Below are 16017 nucleotides of genomic sequence, written 5' to 3' on the forward strand. Positions count from 1 at the left end.
CAACACCCCCATGTTAAAATGCCCAACTTTACAGCAGAAAAAAACATGTTTCTACCCCTGGCTGCAATAAATATTATTATCGATATAGTTATATTCCATCTTCATGATTATGGGTCTGTGAGCGAATTGTCTTCTAACGCGACCCTTTTATTTATATTAGGTCTTAAAGTTGTTGCATATATTAGGGCGTGGTCACATTGAGTGACAGCTCTGTCAAGCTACTGCTGCTGCTAGCTTCTTGTCTCTCTGCTAGCTGCTCCGTGAAGCTACAGGGACTCAGCCTGCTCAGTTCATCCAGGGAACACAACTTGAAGCCTAAACTTTGAACACATCCATGCCCCTTCCCACCAAACCAGTTTGGTTCTAGCTCCGTGCTTTTCTGGTTCTGAACTGGTTCTCCTTTTACAGGGCTGCCAACACTCACCCATTGAGCGTGAGAGTCACGCAATTAACCCATATCTCACGTACTCACGCCACACTTGCCTTTTCTCACGCTAAGTTTTGTCCAAAATAAATGTATATAAATATAAAAATAAAGTGAAGGAACAGCAAACCGAGCGGTCTACGAAATGAGACGGTCTTCTGGCTTCAGTAAAGTTGGAACGATATTGGGAGATTCTGATTTCACGGATCAATAACTCATGAACAAAACGTTATTCAGACACAAATGACGTCTCCTAAGTACCGTGGTAAGGTTGAAAACTAACTACAATCATATTTTGATCAAAAAAAGCCAATACGCGCCGTCCTCCGAGCTGGACACATTACATTGGTCTCTGTCCGCAGCCGGAGAAGAAACGAGTGCTCAGGGACCGTCTGCAAAGTGCAACTCCGAAAAAAGAGAATACAATAATATTCAATCACTATTATCCAGCTTATTACTACCAAACTCACTACATCAGTAGTCTCCTGGTGTCATACTACAGCAAGGAGTTTGGAAGAATATGCTTTTGAATAATTTTGGGGAATGTTTATAATGTGAAATCTTCAATAACTATGGCATCATCTTAAATAACTTTACTATTATACAGTATATTTCTACCAAACTCACTATTTGCATTGTTGATGTTAGCATCTGGTTAGCTAGCTGCGCTAACATATAGAAGCTGTTTCTCAAACAATGAGAGGGAGAGCTCTGTCCTGTCAGACAGAGAGAACTACAGCTCAGTGAGGTAAGGGACTCTCTGTTTAGATAGTTAACTTTAGTCTAGTTATCTCAGTGGGTCTCAAACGGTCTGGTCACCATTTATGAGAATAAATGAAAACAGTTATGAAATACTATGACAGTAAAACAAGAATACAGTTTAAAAGGAGAGTGATTTGTAAAATATCCATAAAGAAAAAGAAAATCTGTTTACAGTGCTGTTTCATATGGGTGTATCCTTAAATTCATTTTGCTCTCAAAATGCACCAGGTTGATGCATTTAACTTCAATATTAAAAAAAAAAAATCTTCCCTGGGGAGCAGGCCCCCGGACCCCCCCGGAGGTGAAGACCCCCCCACTTGTAAAATAGCACTTTACCTCTGCTTACACCAATATGCCATTTTATATGCTGTGAGTTGATTATCAAGCCTTCATTGTAAGAGTCGCGGGTACACTGTGTATGTGCGCATTCCACTGTAGCACCCGGTACATTAATGGGAAACCCTAGTTTGTACATGTTCAATACGTAACACTGTACACATGAACGTTTCTTTTTTCGGTTCACCAAAAAAAAATCTCACTCCAAGCTGAACTCAAATGTTGGCAGCCCTGCTTTTTAGTCCCAGTTGTGTTCCCAGCCACTCACAACCACAACAATGGCAGACTGCTTCGGGTTGATGCTCGTGTTGCTTTTAATAACATGAAGCCAGATTAGATTAAATCACTATTATGCCAAATGCTTGACATGTCCATGTTCTTTAAAACGCTTTGAGAGCTGCAGACTGCTGAAGGTGCTTCAAACTGTAAATATAATGTAGCTCTACATGTCCATGTGACCTTGGGAAAGATACTTAACCACACATTGGTATGGCCAACGTGTGTGAGTGTGTGTGAATGTTAGTCTCCCTGAGCACCTTGCATGGCAGCCTCTGGCTCTGTATGAATGTGTGTGAATGGGTGTTGATATGTAAAGAGCATTGAGGGCTTATATCTAAAATATGTAGTCTGTTCAATAAAAACAAATCTGATCACATGAGGCTGTGTTTCCCCTTGTTCTGTTTATTAAGGGAAGGATTTTATACTTTGTAATCTATGAATCATCCCACTGTAGCTGAACTTCAGTCTGTGATGTCAGCAGTGTGTGGGTGTGGTTTGCTGCATGAAGTCTGTATTTAAGGAAGTGTTGCTGCAGACTAACTTCCCTTCCTCAGCTCAGCAGCAGACCAGCTCCTCCCTCCAGAACCAACTATGGCCAGCAAACATGCCCAAAATGGTAAGTGAATAAACTTTATTGTTAATGATGATTGCAACTTATCTAAATACATATTTATAGATGGATATGTGGCTTTCCATGTGTTATAATAATGAACAGATCATAACAATCCAGTAAAAGAGAAAGGAAAAAGTTAATACAAAAATTATATTTCTTAAATTCTAATTAATTTTTGAGAGCCTGGTTGATCCACTCCCAATGTTGGGGATTCAACATTACCTTTATTTGATTTTATTATATTTTCACAAAGCTTTAAGACAGTTTGTGTGGGATCATGTCTTTACGCAAGGCCAGTCTGTTTATACAGCATGTTTCAACACAAGGCAATTCAAAGTGCTTTACAAAAATAAAAAACATTAAGAGCATTAAAAGTCCAATGTAATCACATTATAAAATGACATGTAAACATTTAAAAGCAGTCACTGAAAAGTGAAGAGAACAAAATAAATATAAAACAAGCTTATAAATCAAATAAATGAATCAAAGTTACAGAGCAGTGTGAGATATGAGTGGTTCAATTAAAAGCAGCGGCAAAAAGAAAAGTCTTCAGCCTGTATTTAAAAGGACCTGCAGGTTTCTGGGAGTTTGTTCCAGATGTTTGGAGCATAATAACTGAACTCCTCCAGGTTTAGTTCTGACTCTGGGGACAGAGAGCAGACCTGAAGACCAGATAGATCTGGATGGTTCATAATGTAGCAGCAGATGAGAATCAATAAATAGGCAAATTACCGGAATACCCTTAAACCATTTTAGGCCCAAAATGGTGAAAAGTAGGAAAGAAAAAAACTAAACATGCTGTAGTGACTTTTTGAACAAAATGTTTTCTCATTAAAATAAACGTACAGCTAGAGGCCACTGCTGCACCATTTCAGTTCAGGTTGAAGAGAGGCAGTTCAGAAGTCAAACATCCAGGCAAGATTACTGTTTAGTTTATTGTAGTTTCCAGTTCAAAAGCAAACATGTTTGTTCTTCATGCTGCCTCTCTCTTGCTCTGGTAAAATGTCTATTCCTGGTGCACCTAACATTTACATACCCACTACCTTTTTAACTGAACCTGCTATTCATATAACACATGCTTGGTCTGGTGCTCAGTGTCTACACAAATGAACTAAATAATAATAATGAATTAATATGTTATGACACGTACACATTTTTTAAGCCATCTTGTAGTTGCAGCATGTTATAAATACCTGGAGCTAAAGATATATATATTTTTCTCATCAGGATCGAACAGATTCAATGATGAGGCTCTCCGGATTGTGATGGTGGGGAAGACCGGAGTTGGGAAGAGCGCCACAGGAAACACCATTCTGGGAAAAGAGGCCTTTGAATCAGAGTTCTCTCCTGAATCTCTGACTGTTAACTGTAAGAAGGCCTTTGGGGAGGTGGAGGGACAAAGAGTTAAGGTTATTGACACTCCGGGTATGTTTGACACCAGAATTGATGAAGAGAAGAACAGAAAATATATTGCTCAGAGCATTTCTTTTGCTTCTCCTGGACCCCATGTCTTCCTGATCGTCATCAGACTGGGCAGATTCACAGAGGAAGAAAAACAGACAGTGCAAATGATTCAGGAAATCTTTGGAGTAGATGCAGACGGATACAGCATGGTCCTCTTTACCCACGGTGATCTGCTCAAAGGAAGACCTATTGAAGAGTTCTTGAACGAAAGCGAAGAGCTGCAGGAACTTGTGGACAGATGTAACGGGCAGTACCACGTCTTCAATAATGAGGAGAAGGATCGTTCTCAGGTCAGAGAGCTGCTCGACAAGATCAGAAACATAGCAGAGAGCAACGGAGGAAGCCATTACACCACTGACATGTTCAAGAAGGCAGAGAGGGCCATAGAAGAGGAAAAACAGAGAATCCTTAAAGAGAGAGAAGAGGAAATACGCAAAGAGGAAGAGGAAATGAAGAAGAGAATATCGGAAAAGTATGAGCAACAAATGAAGGAAGCTGAGGCAGACATTGAGAAGTTGAATAAGTTATATGAAATCCGCGAAAGGGAAATTGAGGAGGAAAGAAGGAGAATTAGAAAAGAGCAGGAGGAGAGAGCCAGACAGGAAGCTGAGAGACGCCCCAAAATATTTGAAATTATAATAGACTGTGTGAGAATGGTTAAGCAAGCATTTTTCGGTTAAGAAACCTAAACCTGCAGGACTGGATAATTAACGTGTGTTTGATTAATTAAAATAAGATGGGACAATCAAGGGTGTGAATCATTTCAGTCATTCATTGAAAAATAAGTTGACTAATATCACCACACATGTAAAAATACGTAAAACATTTGGGAAAGAAATAGAAGTTGAAAAATAAAGACACTATTATGCTTTGCGCTGAAGCAGTCTGTTTATGGTTCTTTTTGAAAATGATGCTCAACTGTTTGCTGTAACTGGATCAGTGACACACCATTAAAACACAGCAGCAGACTGAAGGGGCAGCTCAACTGTTAGCTATCAATTCATGTCTCATCTGTAACTGTGTTCATATCCATGAAGTGTCTCTCTTTTGTTTTCTTCAAATAAATTCCATTCTAGTTCATTTCTGAGTTTCTTTATTGTCTCTTTTGAAATGTGTGAATATTGATTGAATTGGCTGTTTTTACATGTAAAACATTCTTATATAGTCTGTAAAACACCAGATATGTAGAAAAAGAAAGAATACATATTTAACAAAGGCTACACTTGTTCTGTTCAAGGCAGGGGATCTATCAGCTTTTAGTTTTTGAAGCGTCGCACTGTAGCTTAACGTAAGACATCAATAAACTGTGATGTCAGCAGTAAAGGTAAAGTGAGCTTTGTTTCATGAAGTTTGTATTTGAGGAGAAAATGTGCCAAAAATGTTGGGTCAAAAAATCATATTTCTAGTGTTGAGTGCAATTCAACTGATTACATATTTATATAAAGATATGTAGCTTTTCAAAGTTCACAATGAACATAGAAACAGCATAGTGACGGGGAAAGAGAGAAAGTTAAACATTTCTCAAATCTCCAGCAGTCTCGTGAGCTTGGATGATAAACTCCTCAACGATCTGTTTAACAATATCAGAAATCAAACAGAGAAGAAGGAAGAAAGTGAAATGTTCCAGAGGGCGGATGGTGAAATAAGAAATGGAGGATGAGCTCACATTTAATATCTGAATGTGACAAAGAAATGTTCCAACCTCTGAAAAAGAGTTCAGGCTTATTCCATAAGCCATTTCCATGCATTTCACTAAAAGTAAAAAAAAGGCATTTACAAAATGTGCTTTTATTTAGTTAAGCTCAAGAATATCAATAAAATATTGTAACTATTTCTTTCAAATCAGTGTGTGCCCGTGTACCTGTATTAGTGATGTTTTTGGGCCCATGAGTACAGAGTCACACGCGGGGACTTGCCTTTTCTTTGGGGACTAAATAAAAATCCCTACAATGTAAATGATTAGGTTACAATGTAAAGAATTGATTTAACCCCTGCATTCTGTTCACATGCTGCCCCCTGTGGTAATGCTCGGGTCAAATTGACCCGAGACATGATAGCGGAAAAAAAAGAATACAGAAATAAAAAAATAACATACACAATCCCTCACATAGGTTATCAGTATCCTCATTTTAAACAATACATCTAATACTCATGATTATTGTTTGCAAATACACTGAGGGCTGCTTTGCTACTCGGAGTATCATCAATCTCAATTTTTTTTTTTGTAGCACATTTAAAACAACCTCAGTTGACCAAAGTGCTGAACAGGCAATACAATATACAATAACACAATGGGAGTTAAATAATAAAACAATAATTCCAAACATGGTGAAAAGCAAAATAACTAGAAACATATAAAAACACATACAAAAGTAAAAATGTTAAGTTCAACTAGGATTACAAGCCAGAGCAAAGACGTGAGTTTTTAGCTGAGGTTTAAAAAGTTCAAAAGACTCAGCAGCCCCGATATGTGCTGGGAGGCTGTTCCACAGTCTGGGGGCTGCAACACTGAAAGCCCTGTCACCTTTTTTCTTGGACAGAGGAACCACCAACACGTTCTGCTGAGCTGAGCGCAATGCTCTAGCTGGAGCATGGTGCAACAACTCAGACAGGTAGTGTGGTGCCAGTCCATGCAATGATTTAAAAACAGCAAGTAAATAGTTGAACTGGATCCTGTAACCGACAGGAAGCCAGTGAAGGTCTGCCGGAACAGGTGTGATGTGGTCATATCGTCTCTTCCCTGTAAGCAGGCATGCAGCTGTATTTTGGACCAGCTGCAGGCGACGGATCAAGAAACGAATCAACACCAATATACAGGGATTTAGAGTAATCTAAGCAAGACGTTATAAATAGGTGGATGAGCTGCTCAAATTCCTTACTAGGAAGATAGGCCTTTACCTTTCCCAGAAGCCGCAGCTGGAAGAAGCTTGTCTTGACAAACAAGCTTATCTGTTTGTCAAATTTAAAACAGTTGTCAAAGATGACTCCAAGATTTCTGACAGAGGGACGGCTGTAGGAGGCTAAGGGCCGAGTACACTATTAAAGCCATCCAGGAGTTCAGACTGTCCAAATATTAACATCGCTGTCTTGTTTTCGTTGAGACTCAAGAAGTTGATTTCCATCCATGATTTCATGTCTTTCAGACCAACACAATCTCACTCCCAACTCGGCCTATGTTGACGTTATGTCAGGGTCCCTGTCGTCACTTTCCAACGCAAGGGGGGGCCCTTTAGCGACGAGTCTAAACTATCAGGGCGTCCCATTGACTTGCATAGAGCTCCCTGAACGTTGGTAATAGACGAGTTGGGATCCATTCTCACAGCGTTTATCAACCTTTTTCTTACTCAATATCAAGCCACACTTAATGTTTTTACTTCTTTATTTTAATTGAATAATGTCTGACTTTTGTTGCCGTCAGTTATGGGGAGAGTAGGGGCTCAGAAAACTGAAATCTGTATTGTTTCATCGTTTTTTCCTTCTAATTTTGTATTCTTTTCTAAACCACACACTGTTATTTACTCAACAACAACACATAATTATCCTTGTGTTTATTTATTTGTTTGATTGTATAATGTCTGACTTTTGGGGTCCGTCAGGACCGAGGGTCGGAGCAGCTCATTCGAACACAGGAAGCTGTGCATTACATTAATGCACACAATGTTCAAATACTGCTTACTGCACATATTTCATATTTCTATAATTTATTGGATTCTATTTCAATGTAAATTACTGCTTTATTTTATTGCTATCTTATTTTATTTTATTACAGTGTTCTTAATATAGTTCACCATCTGTGTACTTTTTTAAAGGTTTGTTTTTTATTTGTATGAATGCACCAAGTCAAATTCCTCGTATGTGAACCTACCTGGCAATAAACCCGTTTCTGATTCTGATTCTGATTAAAGACAACGGAAAACTGTGACATACGAGTCAATTGGAGAGCGAGGCAGCATCATAGCAAATAACACAGGCAAATGGTCCGAAATACCAGTGTCACAAATGTACCTGATACGAACATCTAAACCATGAGACAACACCGTTTAAATGTATGTATATATAATCCAATGCCGATATGAGTCTGTAGTATATTTCTATATATTCCTGTACGTTAGTGAGACTGTATTTTGTAAAGTACTCATAGTACTCATATTTTTGTTATAGTGTATATTATGGAGATACTCTAGTGATATGTCCTTTCCATTGTGAATATTTAGATACTTGCCGCTTATATTTGTGTCTCATTGTATATTTTAAATATGTTTAACTCGTGTCATGCTATTCAACACTGCTGCTGTGACTTCAATAATATCCCAATCTGGGACGAATAAAGCGTTGAATGTGTGAATGCTGACTTGAATATGTAAAGCACATTGAGGGCTCTCAAAGACTGGAGAAGCGCGATATAAATGCAGTCCATTTAAAATGTCACTCTTGAAATGAGTGAATATTCATGTATCTTACATTTAAAATATATAGTTTGTTAAATAAAAAAATCCAGGGAAGGATTTTATACTTTTTAATCTAAGAATCATCCCACTGTAGCTGGACTTCAGACTGTGATGTCAGCAGTGTGTGTGGGTGTGGTTTGCTGCATGAAGTCTGTATTTAAGGAAGTGTTGTTGTAGACTAACTTCACTTCCTCAGCTCAGCAGCAGACCAGCTCCTCCCTCCAGAACCAACTATGGCCAGCACACTTGCCCCAAATGCTAAGTGAATAAACTTTATTCATCTTTTAACGTTTTATCGGCGAGGGGTGGATCTTTCAGAATTATTTTCAAACAAGTATGAGAAGAGCCGACCCACCCTCTTATTGTATATCAGTTACTGATTGAACGCAGCAGCTGATGTGATACTTACTGCAGTTTCACACCGGAGTGAACACTGATGAGAGGTTAAACATGCAGAGCTAACATTAGCCTTTGGCTCATAGCCCCACCATCCTGCTTCCACCAGGAAAAACAGATCGTTTGATAACATACAAACAGGATAATATCAGAGGAACAAGTGTATCATACGTTGGTGGAAGCATCGGCTTAAAGCCTGTCCATTGACTGTTTTTATTCAGTAGTATGCTGATTTTATTTATAACGCCACTAAACTCCTTCTTTTGTTATTGTTTAGATTGAGAGACCCTTCGGAGCTAATTACATATTCTACATTCAAGAAAAAAATATATATTAAGGGCTAGCCAAGTGGACACCACATTATGCAACTTACAGTCTTAAATGTTTTTAACGGACCAACATGCAGTCACCTGTGCAACTAGCTAAGGAGAAAACAGAACAGCTACTTCCCACTTGCCCATTGTTATTATTAACTTAAAGGTGGGGTATGTAATTTATTTCAGAAACACTTTTTTTTATATTCCATGGAATGCTCTTAACATCCCGATAGCAATGAATACATTAAATGCTTTGACAAAAAATCCATTAAAAATGTCATCTGTGGAAGCCGTAGTGCTGTAAAAAGCACGACCAATCATCTGAGCCGGCTAAAGTAACTGGATGGCCTACCTGCCTGTCAGCCTTCCATCTGTGCACAAACTTATCTCATGCCCTCATTGGTCATGTGCGCGTTCGTGTGTGTTGGAGGAGGGGCTCTGTGAGGAAGTGGCAGATTTGTTCCGGTTGTGTATTTTCAAATTCTAGCGCACTCGAGCTGGTTTCTCCAAAATTACCCACCCCACCTTTAAGATATGAGTACTAAAAGCACTTAAAATAGATGTTGTTTTTTTCCCCCATCAGGATCAAACACATACAATAACGATGTTCTCCGGATTGTGATGGTGGGGAAGACCGGAGCTGGGAAGAGCGCCACAGGAAACACCATTCTGGGAGAAAAGCACTTTGAATCAAAGTTCTCTCCTGAATCTCTGACTAAAGACTGTGCTAAGGCCTTTGGTGAAGTGGAGGGACAGAGAGTTGCTGTCATTGACACTCCGGGTCTGTCTGACACCAAGATTGATGCAGAGGAGACCAGAGGCAGGATTAACCAGAGCATTTCTTTTGCTGCTCCTGGACCCCATGTCTTCCTGGTCGTCATCAGACTGTGCAGATTCACAGATGAAGAAAAACAGTCGGTGCAGAAGATTCAGGAAATGTTTGGAAAAGATGCAGACAGATACAGCATGGTTCTCTTTACTCATGGTGATCTGCTCAAAGGAACACCTATCGAAGGGTTCTTGAAGGAAAGTGAAGATCTGCAGGAACTTGTGGGGAAATGTCACGGGCAGTACCACGTCTTCAATAATGAGGAGAAGGATCGTTCTCAGGTCAGAGAGCTGCTCGACAAGATCAGAAACATAACAGAGAAGAACGGAGGAAGCCATTACACCACTGACATGTTCCAGAAGGCAGAGAGGGCCATAGAAGAGGAGAAACAGAGAATCCTTAAAGATAGAGAAGAGGAAATATGCAAAAAAGTAGAGGCAGTGGAAAATAGAATAGCGAAACTGTACGAGGAAAGAATGAAGGAGTTGAAAGATGATAAGGAGAAGATGTTTAAGCTAATGGAAGATCGCGATAAGGAGAGTAGCGAGCTCGTCAAGGATATGATGAAGAATGAGAATGAAAGGGCCAGATGGGAGGCTGAGAGGAGACGCAATTTACCTTGTACAATATCATAGATTTATTTTTAAAAGAATAACTAACATGTCAGCTGGTTTGCATAAGAGAGCGTCTGACCTCCTGCTGCTGGACTGAAGCAGATCTACCAAACCTTTGACTGTCTGATTCTTTGCACATCTTTATCCTCTCTTTTTGGATTTTCTTGTTTAGAGTGACTTTAAGTATTATTGGTTAATCATGTGTTAATAACCTTGTGAGTGTCTCAGATATTCGCAGACTGAAAACTCATCTCTTTGGACTCCACTTTGAGCGATAGAATTACTAACAAAGCACTTATATACTAATAAAGGACTGGCTTATCTAAAGCCAGTTGAGCAGCACTTGAAATGTTTTAGCTCTATGAAACCTGATGAACTTATATGATTCTGTTTTCTTCAAGTTTGTATTTTGTTGGTCGAACGCACTTATTGTAAGTCGCTTTGGATAAAAGCGTCAGCTAAATGAAATGTAATATTCATGTAAAAAATATGTTAGTGTGTTTAAGTGGTGTCTAACTAATTGGTTATTAACTGAATGATATGTGTTGTCATGTTTTATCTGGTCACACATAAGACTACTTCAACCCTTGGTAACGGACCGGAAGATGTAAAATAAAGATGATAATAAATGATGACCTTTGAGTGAAGTCCTAAATCAGAAGGAATAATTTTCACATTGTAACGAGAATATAGAATAAAGGCATCAATTGTAAACCATGTATATTTGTGAAGCATTTCTCAAAATAAAACCATCCCACCCATTCGGATTGGGAGAACCTAAAACAACTGCACGTCGTCCTCTCCTGCTTTTAGGTAAGACTGCACAACTGCCTCTCACTCACACTCAGTTAGAGCCACACCTCATGACAGACACTAGAATCTGGATCACTTAAGAAATGGAGTAAATTGTACCTTAAAACAGCTGGTTCATTAAACCAGGTTCTGCAGAAGTTAGTAGAAGTCAGACCTTGCTGATCCAGCTTGAAGCCTGGGGGTACAATTACAAAGACTCTAAAGCTCCTGATAGGTCAATTAGTAGGTGTGATTAATAGCCAGAAACAAACTCACGTCATAAAGCATAAACATCTCATGTTGCTAACAGACTAAAAGCAACGAGTCAAAGCTGCCTTCACTCTGTACATGGGATGGTGGCATAACTTGGTTTGCAGTTATCTAAAGGAACCATGAACATGCAGGAAGACTGGATATTCAAGAAGAGTCTGGTTAATAAAACTAATTATGAAATAATTGAAAATGTCTGTATTTTCTCTTGAGTAATTATGAATAATGCTGTACTGAATATAGTTACCATTGTTATTTTCACCACTGTCTAACAGCCACATGGGGGTGCTGTGTTTCAAGGTTTTAAATCAAAGATGATCTTTTTCGTTTAGCAGCACTTGGCCTAATAAATGGCTGCAGTTGAGCTTTTGACATCAAATCATCTCAATTGTGTCAATACTAATAATTCTTCTGAAAACACAGCCAAGCAGTTTGAGTCAGGAAGCCATTACACCAATAAAATGATCCAGGAGGCAGAGAGGGCCATAGAAGAGGACAAATGGAGAATCCTTAAAGAGAGAGAAGACGAAATGCACAAAGAGCAGGAGGAAATGGAGAAGAGAATATTGGAAAAGTATGAGCAACAAATGAAGGAAATGAAAGATGACAAAGAGAGGTCGGAAAAGCTACTTCAAACTCTTGAAAGAGAAATGGAGGAGGAGAGGAGGAGATTTAGAGAAGAGCAGAAAAGGAGGGCCAGACAGGAAGCTGAGAACACCCCTTACATAATGACGTGTGTAAATGGCGTAATTAAAGCAGTTAAATCCCTTTTTAAATAACAGCCGGTTTGCGTGAGTCAGTCAGGCCTGATGCTGGACGGCAGCAGATTTATCAAACCTTTGACTGTCTGACTCCTTGTTAATCTTCACCGTCCCCCGTTTTGAATCTCAATGTGTGATTTATAGTTTCTCAGTTATATCAGGGGTGAATTTTGACCAAATACTAAACAGTGTCACAGAATGTCAAGAACAAAGATGTGAATATGGTAAATCGGTGTTATTAATCTGATATCAACTGAACAATGTTTTTCAGATGTTGTGTTTTCATTGTTTGATTGTTTTGCTTTTCTTATGGGAAAAAGAAGGTAGTAAGGTTTCATACTTTAACTTCCTCCTCCCCCTAGGTTATGCAGATCTCTCTGAAATGTAGTAAGTAAAGCCGTAAGACACGGGGGAAGCTGGATAGTGAAAGTTGTGTGTCTGCGTTCAACGGCTTAAACAGATAGTACTTTTTTAGGGCTAAGGGTTGCATTTAGACGCACAAAACGTGGCACATGCATACACTTAGTTACCTGATATGGTTATATTTAGTCAGTTAGGCAAGGTGGCTCGATAGCTCCCTACACAACTTTAAAAAAGCCCTTGCTCTTCATTTCACCTGTAGATGTACAATATCTAACAGGTATTAACAGGTATATTTAATTTAACTTTTGTCCAGTACCTTTTTAATTCTATAACAATGGCAGCCATATTAGACACTCGCCAAGAAACAGGAAGTTGTAACTTCCTTGTACAGTCTCCAAACTATCAATGTTGAGTGCTTGATAAGTCATAGCACCACCTAAAGGCAACAGGAAGTCAGCCTCATGTGACAAACATCCTGATAATAACGATGTGTGGTCTACAATTGATGTTTAGTGACATTCTGTTTGTTCATAGTGTTTCCTCTAGCACCACATAGTGGACATATAAAGTGGTGCAAGGTGTGCAATGTCTGTAACTTCCAGCAAATCACACTCCATTCAACACATGTGATATTAATACTCTTTTGTTTACCATAGAACATAAATCTGGGTTTTGTGGTTTAATGGGTCATTTATCTCAGTGATGTAAGAAACGTGTGGAGTGCATGCATGTGTTTCAGGTAATCACTGTGACTGCACCACAGACAATGATAATTATGTAGAGATTGTGAATAATGTGTCGCTCAGTGATCATGAAATAAAGCTGATAATAAATGAGTAATGCTTTACTGACATCATTCGAGGTATATGTGTAAAAAGACAATTAATCCTAAAGAAAACAATACAATACTTTATTTATAGAGCTTTAAACCTCCAGACCAAAGTGCCCTATAGTCAAATAAACAAAACAAAACATACACAAAATAACACAGCACAGCTCACACACCATAAAACAAGTATATGTCAAAACAATAGACAATTTAAAAGCAATGAAAGCAACACTCTAAAAGATGTTAATACGCTAAGGAGAAGAGGTGGGTTTTAAGACGCGATTTAAAAGCAGGCAGTGTGGAGGCCTGTCTGATGTTCATGGGCAGATCGTTCCACAGTGTGGGAGTCGCTACAGAGAAGCAACGGCCCCCTCTGAGCTTTGACCTGGTTCTGGGCACATTCAGGAGCAGTTGATCTGCTGACCTGAGAGGGCGGTTGGGCGTGTCATGCCATTTAGGGATTTAAAAGCAAATACAAGGACTTTGAAAAATGTAAATGTATTGGCAGCCAATGGAGCGAAGCCAAAATGGGGTAAATGTGGTCATGTTTCCGTGTGCCAGTTAAAAGCATTCGCACCCGCTGCAGACGAGCGAGGGCGGACCCACTGACCCCCATGTAGAGAGAGTTACAGTAATCCAGCCGAGTGGTGACAAAGGCGTGGATTACTTTCTCAAACTGCTGTCTGGAGAGAAAAGGTTTTATTTTGGCTAGCTGCCTAAGGTGATCAAAGCTCGTTTTTACCACAGATTTAATCTGACTCAAGTTTTAGTTCAGGGTCCATTTTAATGCCAAAGTTCGTAATGGTGGAAGAAAAGGTGTAAAATACCCTCACAGTGGGATGAAGAAAGGTTTTCTGATTTCTGATTGTGCAGGAAGAGGCTGCCCAGTAAGAAGGTGTTAACACGCCATCCTTAAATTTTGTCACTTAGGCCTATATACAAATCAGTGAGACAATGTATTCGTCCCACAGAGGGGAAATTGCATTTGTCACAGCAAGAAAAGAGTGAAAGACAGCTTAATATAAACCAAAATCAACACATCTGGAGATACATGATTTTCACTGGACAGGAAGGGGAGGAAAAACTTGAAATCTGAAAAGTATCTCAAGCTCAATATACACTGTAAAATATTTGGCTGTAAAATTACAGTAAATTACTGGCTACTAGTTGCATGGATTTCACAGTAATTTACTGTACATATTTCACAGTAAATTAGAATAATAGTACAACTATACTGTGACTTTACAGTTGCCATGCCCATGGAATTACTGTGATGTATCAGTACAGAGCTGTGGCATTATGGTACCTTGCTGTACATAAATTACAGTAATTACCTGTATTTTCACACTTTTACTGTAGAAGTAATGCACCACAGTAGCCAGTAATTTACTGTAAATATAAAAATGTAAATAATACAATAATATATTGTAAATTTGACTAGTCAACTGGGATTAAATTGAACTAATTCAATCAGCTCAATCAACAAAGAAAATGCCCATTTTAACTTTGTATTACTCCATTGAAGTGCAAAGTACATTTCACAGAGTCTTGGACATGTTGTTACGGCCCCAACCTCTACTCTGCGGTAGTGGCTCGTGCTGAGACCTGCAACATGAAAGAATACACGCAATAACCGGTACTCGGTAACGAGCATTTATTGATCATCAGCCGTTTGCTCACACAAGCGAAACGGGAAACAAAAAGAGGTCTGGAGGACTGGCCAAAGGGAACAAACAGAAGGAGGGAACCCGAGCCAGCCACACCACGAACCATAGGACCCAGAGCTTCCCCCCTAACCAGAAATCAATTATAAAACCTATGGGAAACTAAATAAAGCTGCGAAAACTGGACTACTAGGTCCTCCAGGCTAAACATAAACACATCTGCAAAGATATGGTCTACAGCTCAAAATGACAAAGAGGTATTCTAAAGAGAGTCTCTCCGGCATTAGGATAGCGAGACCTCCTTCTCCTCCAGCTTCTCCTTATATATACACGGCTGAGTGAAATTTGGAACACCTGGGAAGAGGCGGAGCAAGGGGCAGACCAGGTGCACCTGGGCAGAGGCGGAGCCAGGGAGACAGAAAAGAAATCAAGGAGGGGAGCACTTAACACATGTCTACACAGACATCCACTCAAAGTCAACCATTTTCTGAAGAATGTGCTGACATGGGGGTTTAAATTGACATGCCTCTTTTTGGCTTTCGAGCCCGTCTCAGGATTAATGCCCAGGAAGCACCTGAAAACAATAAACCAAGACAACAATTTAAATTTGTTTAAATGTTGCATAGTTTATTTTAAGGCACATGCAGCGGGGCCCCTTTCAATTTAAGTAAAACCTGCACCAAAGAAATAAATTAGTATTTAAAGCCAAGCAAGAGTGATAAAAGCAAGAAAATCCCTTAATTTGTTGTGTTATCACAGAGGGTGGTCTGAATACAGTATTTTACAATGAAATAATACAGTAACATGTTGTGAAATACTGGTAATCATTTATCCTGAACATTCACTGTAATTAACT

The 16017-nt window shown here is 39.2% G+C and overlaps 2 protein-coding genes across 2 annotated transcripts; both read left to right on the forward strand.

The window, feature by feature from the left end:
- Positions 1 to 2322: 2322 nt before the first annotated feature.
- Positions 2323 to 4958, forward strand: LOC307027795 (GTPase IMAP family member 7-like). The gene is made up of 2 exons (XM_079696151.1): positions 2323 to 2417; positions 3642 to 4958. Exons 1-2 carry the CDS (start codon positions 2393 to 2395, stop codon positions 4556 to 4558), a joined length of 942 nt encoding a protein of 313 aa, XP_079552277.1. The 5' UTR covers positions 2323 to 2392; the 3' UTR covers positions 4559 to 4958.
- A 3609-nt stretch (positions 4959 to 8567) lies between these two features.
- On the forward strand, positions 8568 to 11228 carry LOC307027799 (GTPase IMAP family member 4-like). Its single transcript, XM_079696154.1, has one exon. It carries the CDS (start codon positions 9661 to 9663, stop codon positions 10501 to 10503), a length of 843 nt encoding a protein of 280 aa, XP_079552280.1. The 5' UTR covers positions 8568 to 9660; the 3' UTR covers positions 10504 to 11228.
- Positions 11229 to 16017: the final 4789 nt, after the last annotated feature.

Source organism: Notothenia rossii (genome assembly GCF_949606895.1).
Source record: "Notothenia rossii genome assembly, contig: scaffold_122, whole genome shotgun sequence".
In the NCBI taxonomy this organism is placed as follows: domain Eukaryota; kingdom Metazoa; phylum Chordata; class Actinopteri; order Perciformes; family Nototheniidae; genus Notothenia; species Notothenia rossii.

What these genes read in the sequence shown, in the direction of transcription:
- LOC307027795 (XM_079696151.1), top strand. Translation starts at nt 2,393, where the DNA reads ATGGCCAGCAAACATGCCCAAAATG. An exon ending in CAGCAAACATGCCCAAAATG is followed by an intron (nt 2,418 to 3,641) that starts GTAAGTGAATAA and finishes TTTTCTCATCAG; the next exon opens with GATCGAACAGATTCAATGAT.
- LOC307027799 (XM_079696154.1), top strand. Translation starts at nt 9,661, where the DNA reads ATGGTGGGGAAGACCGGAGCTGGGAAGAGCGCCACAGGAAACACCATT.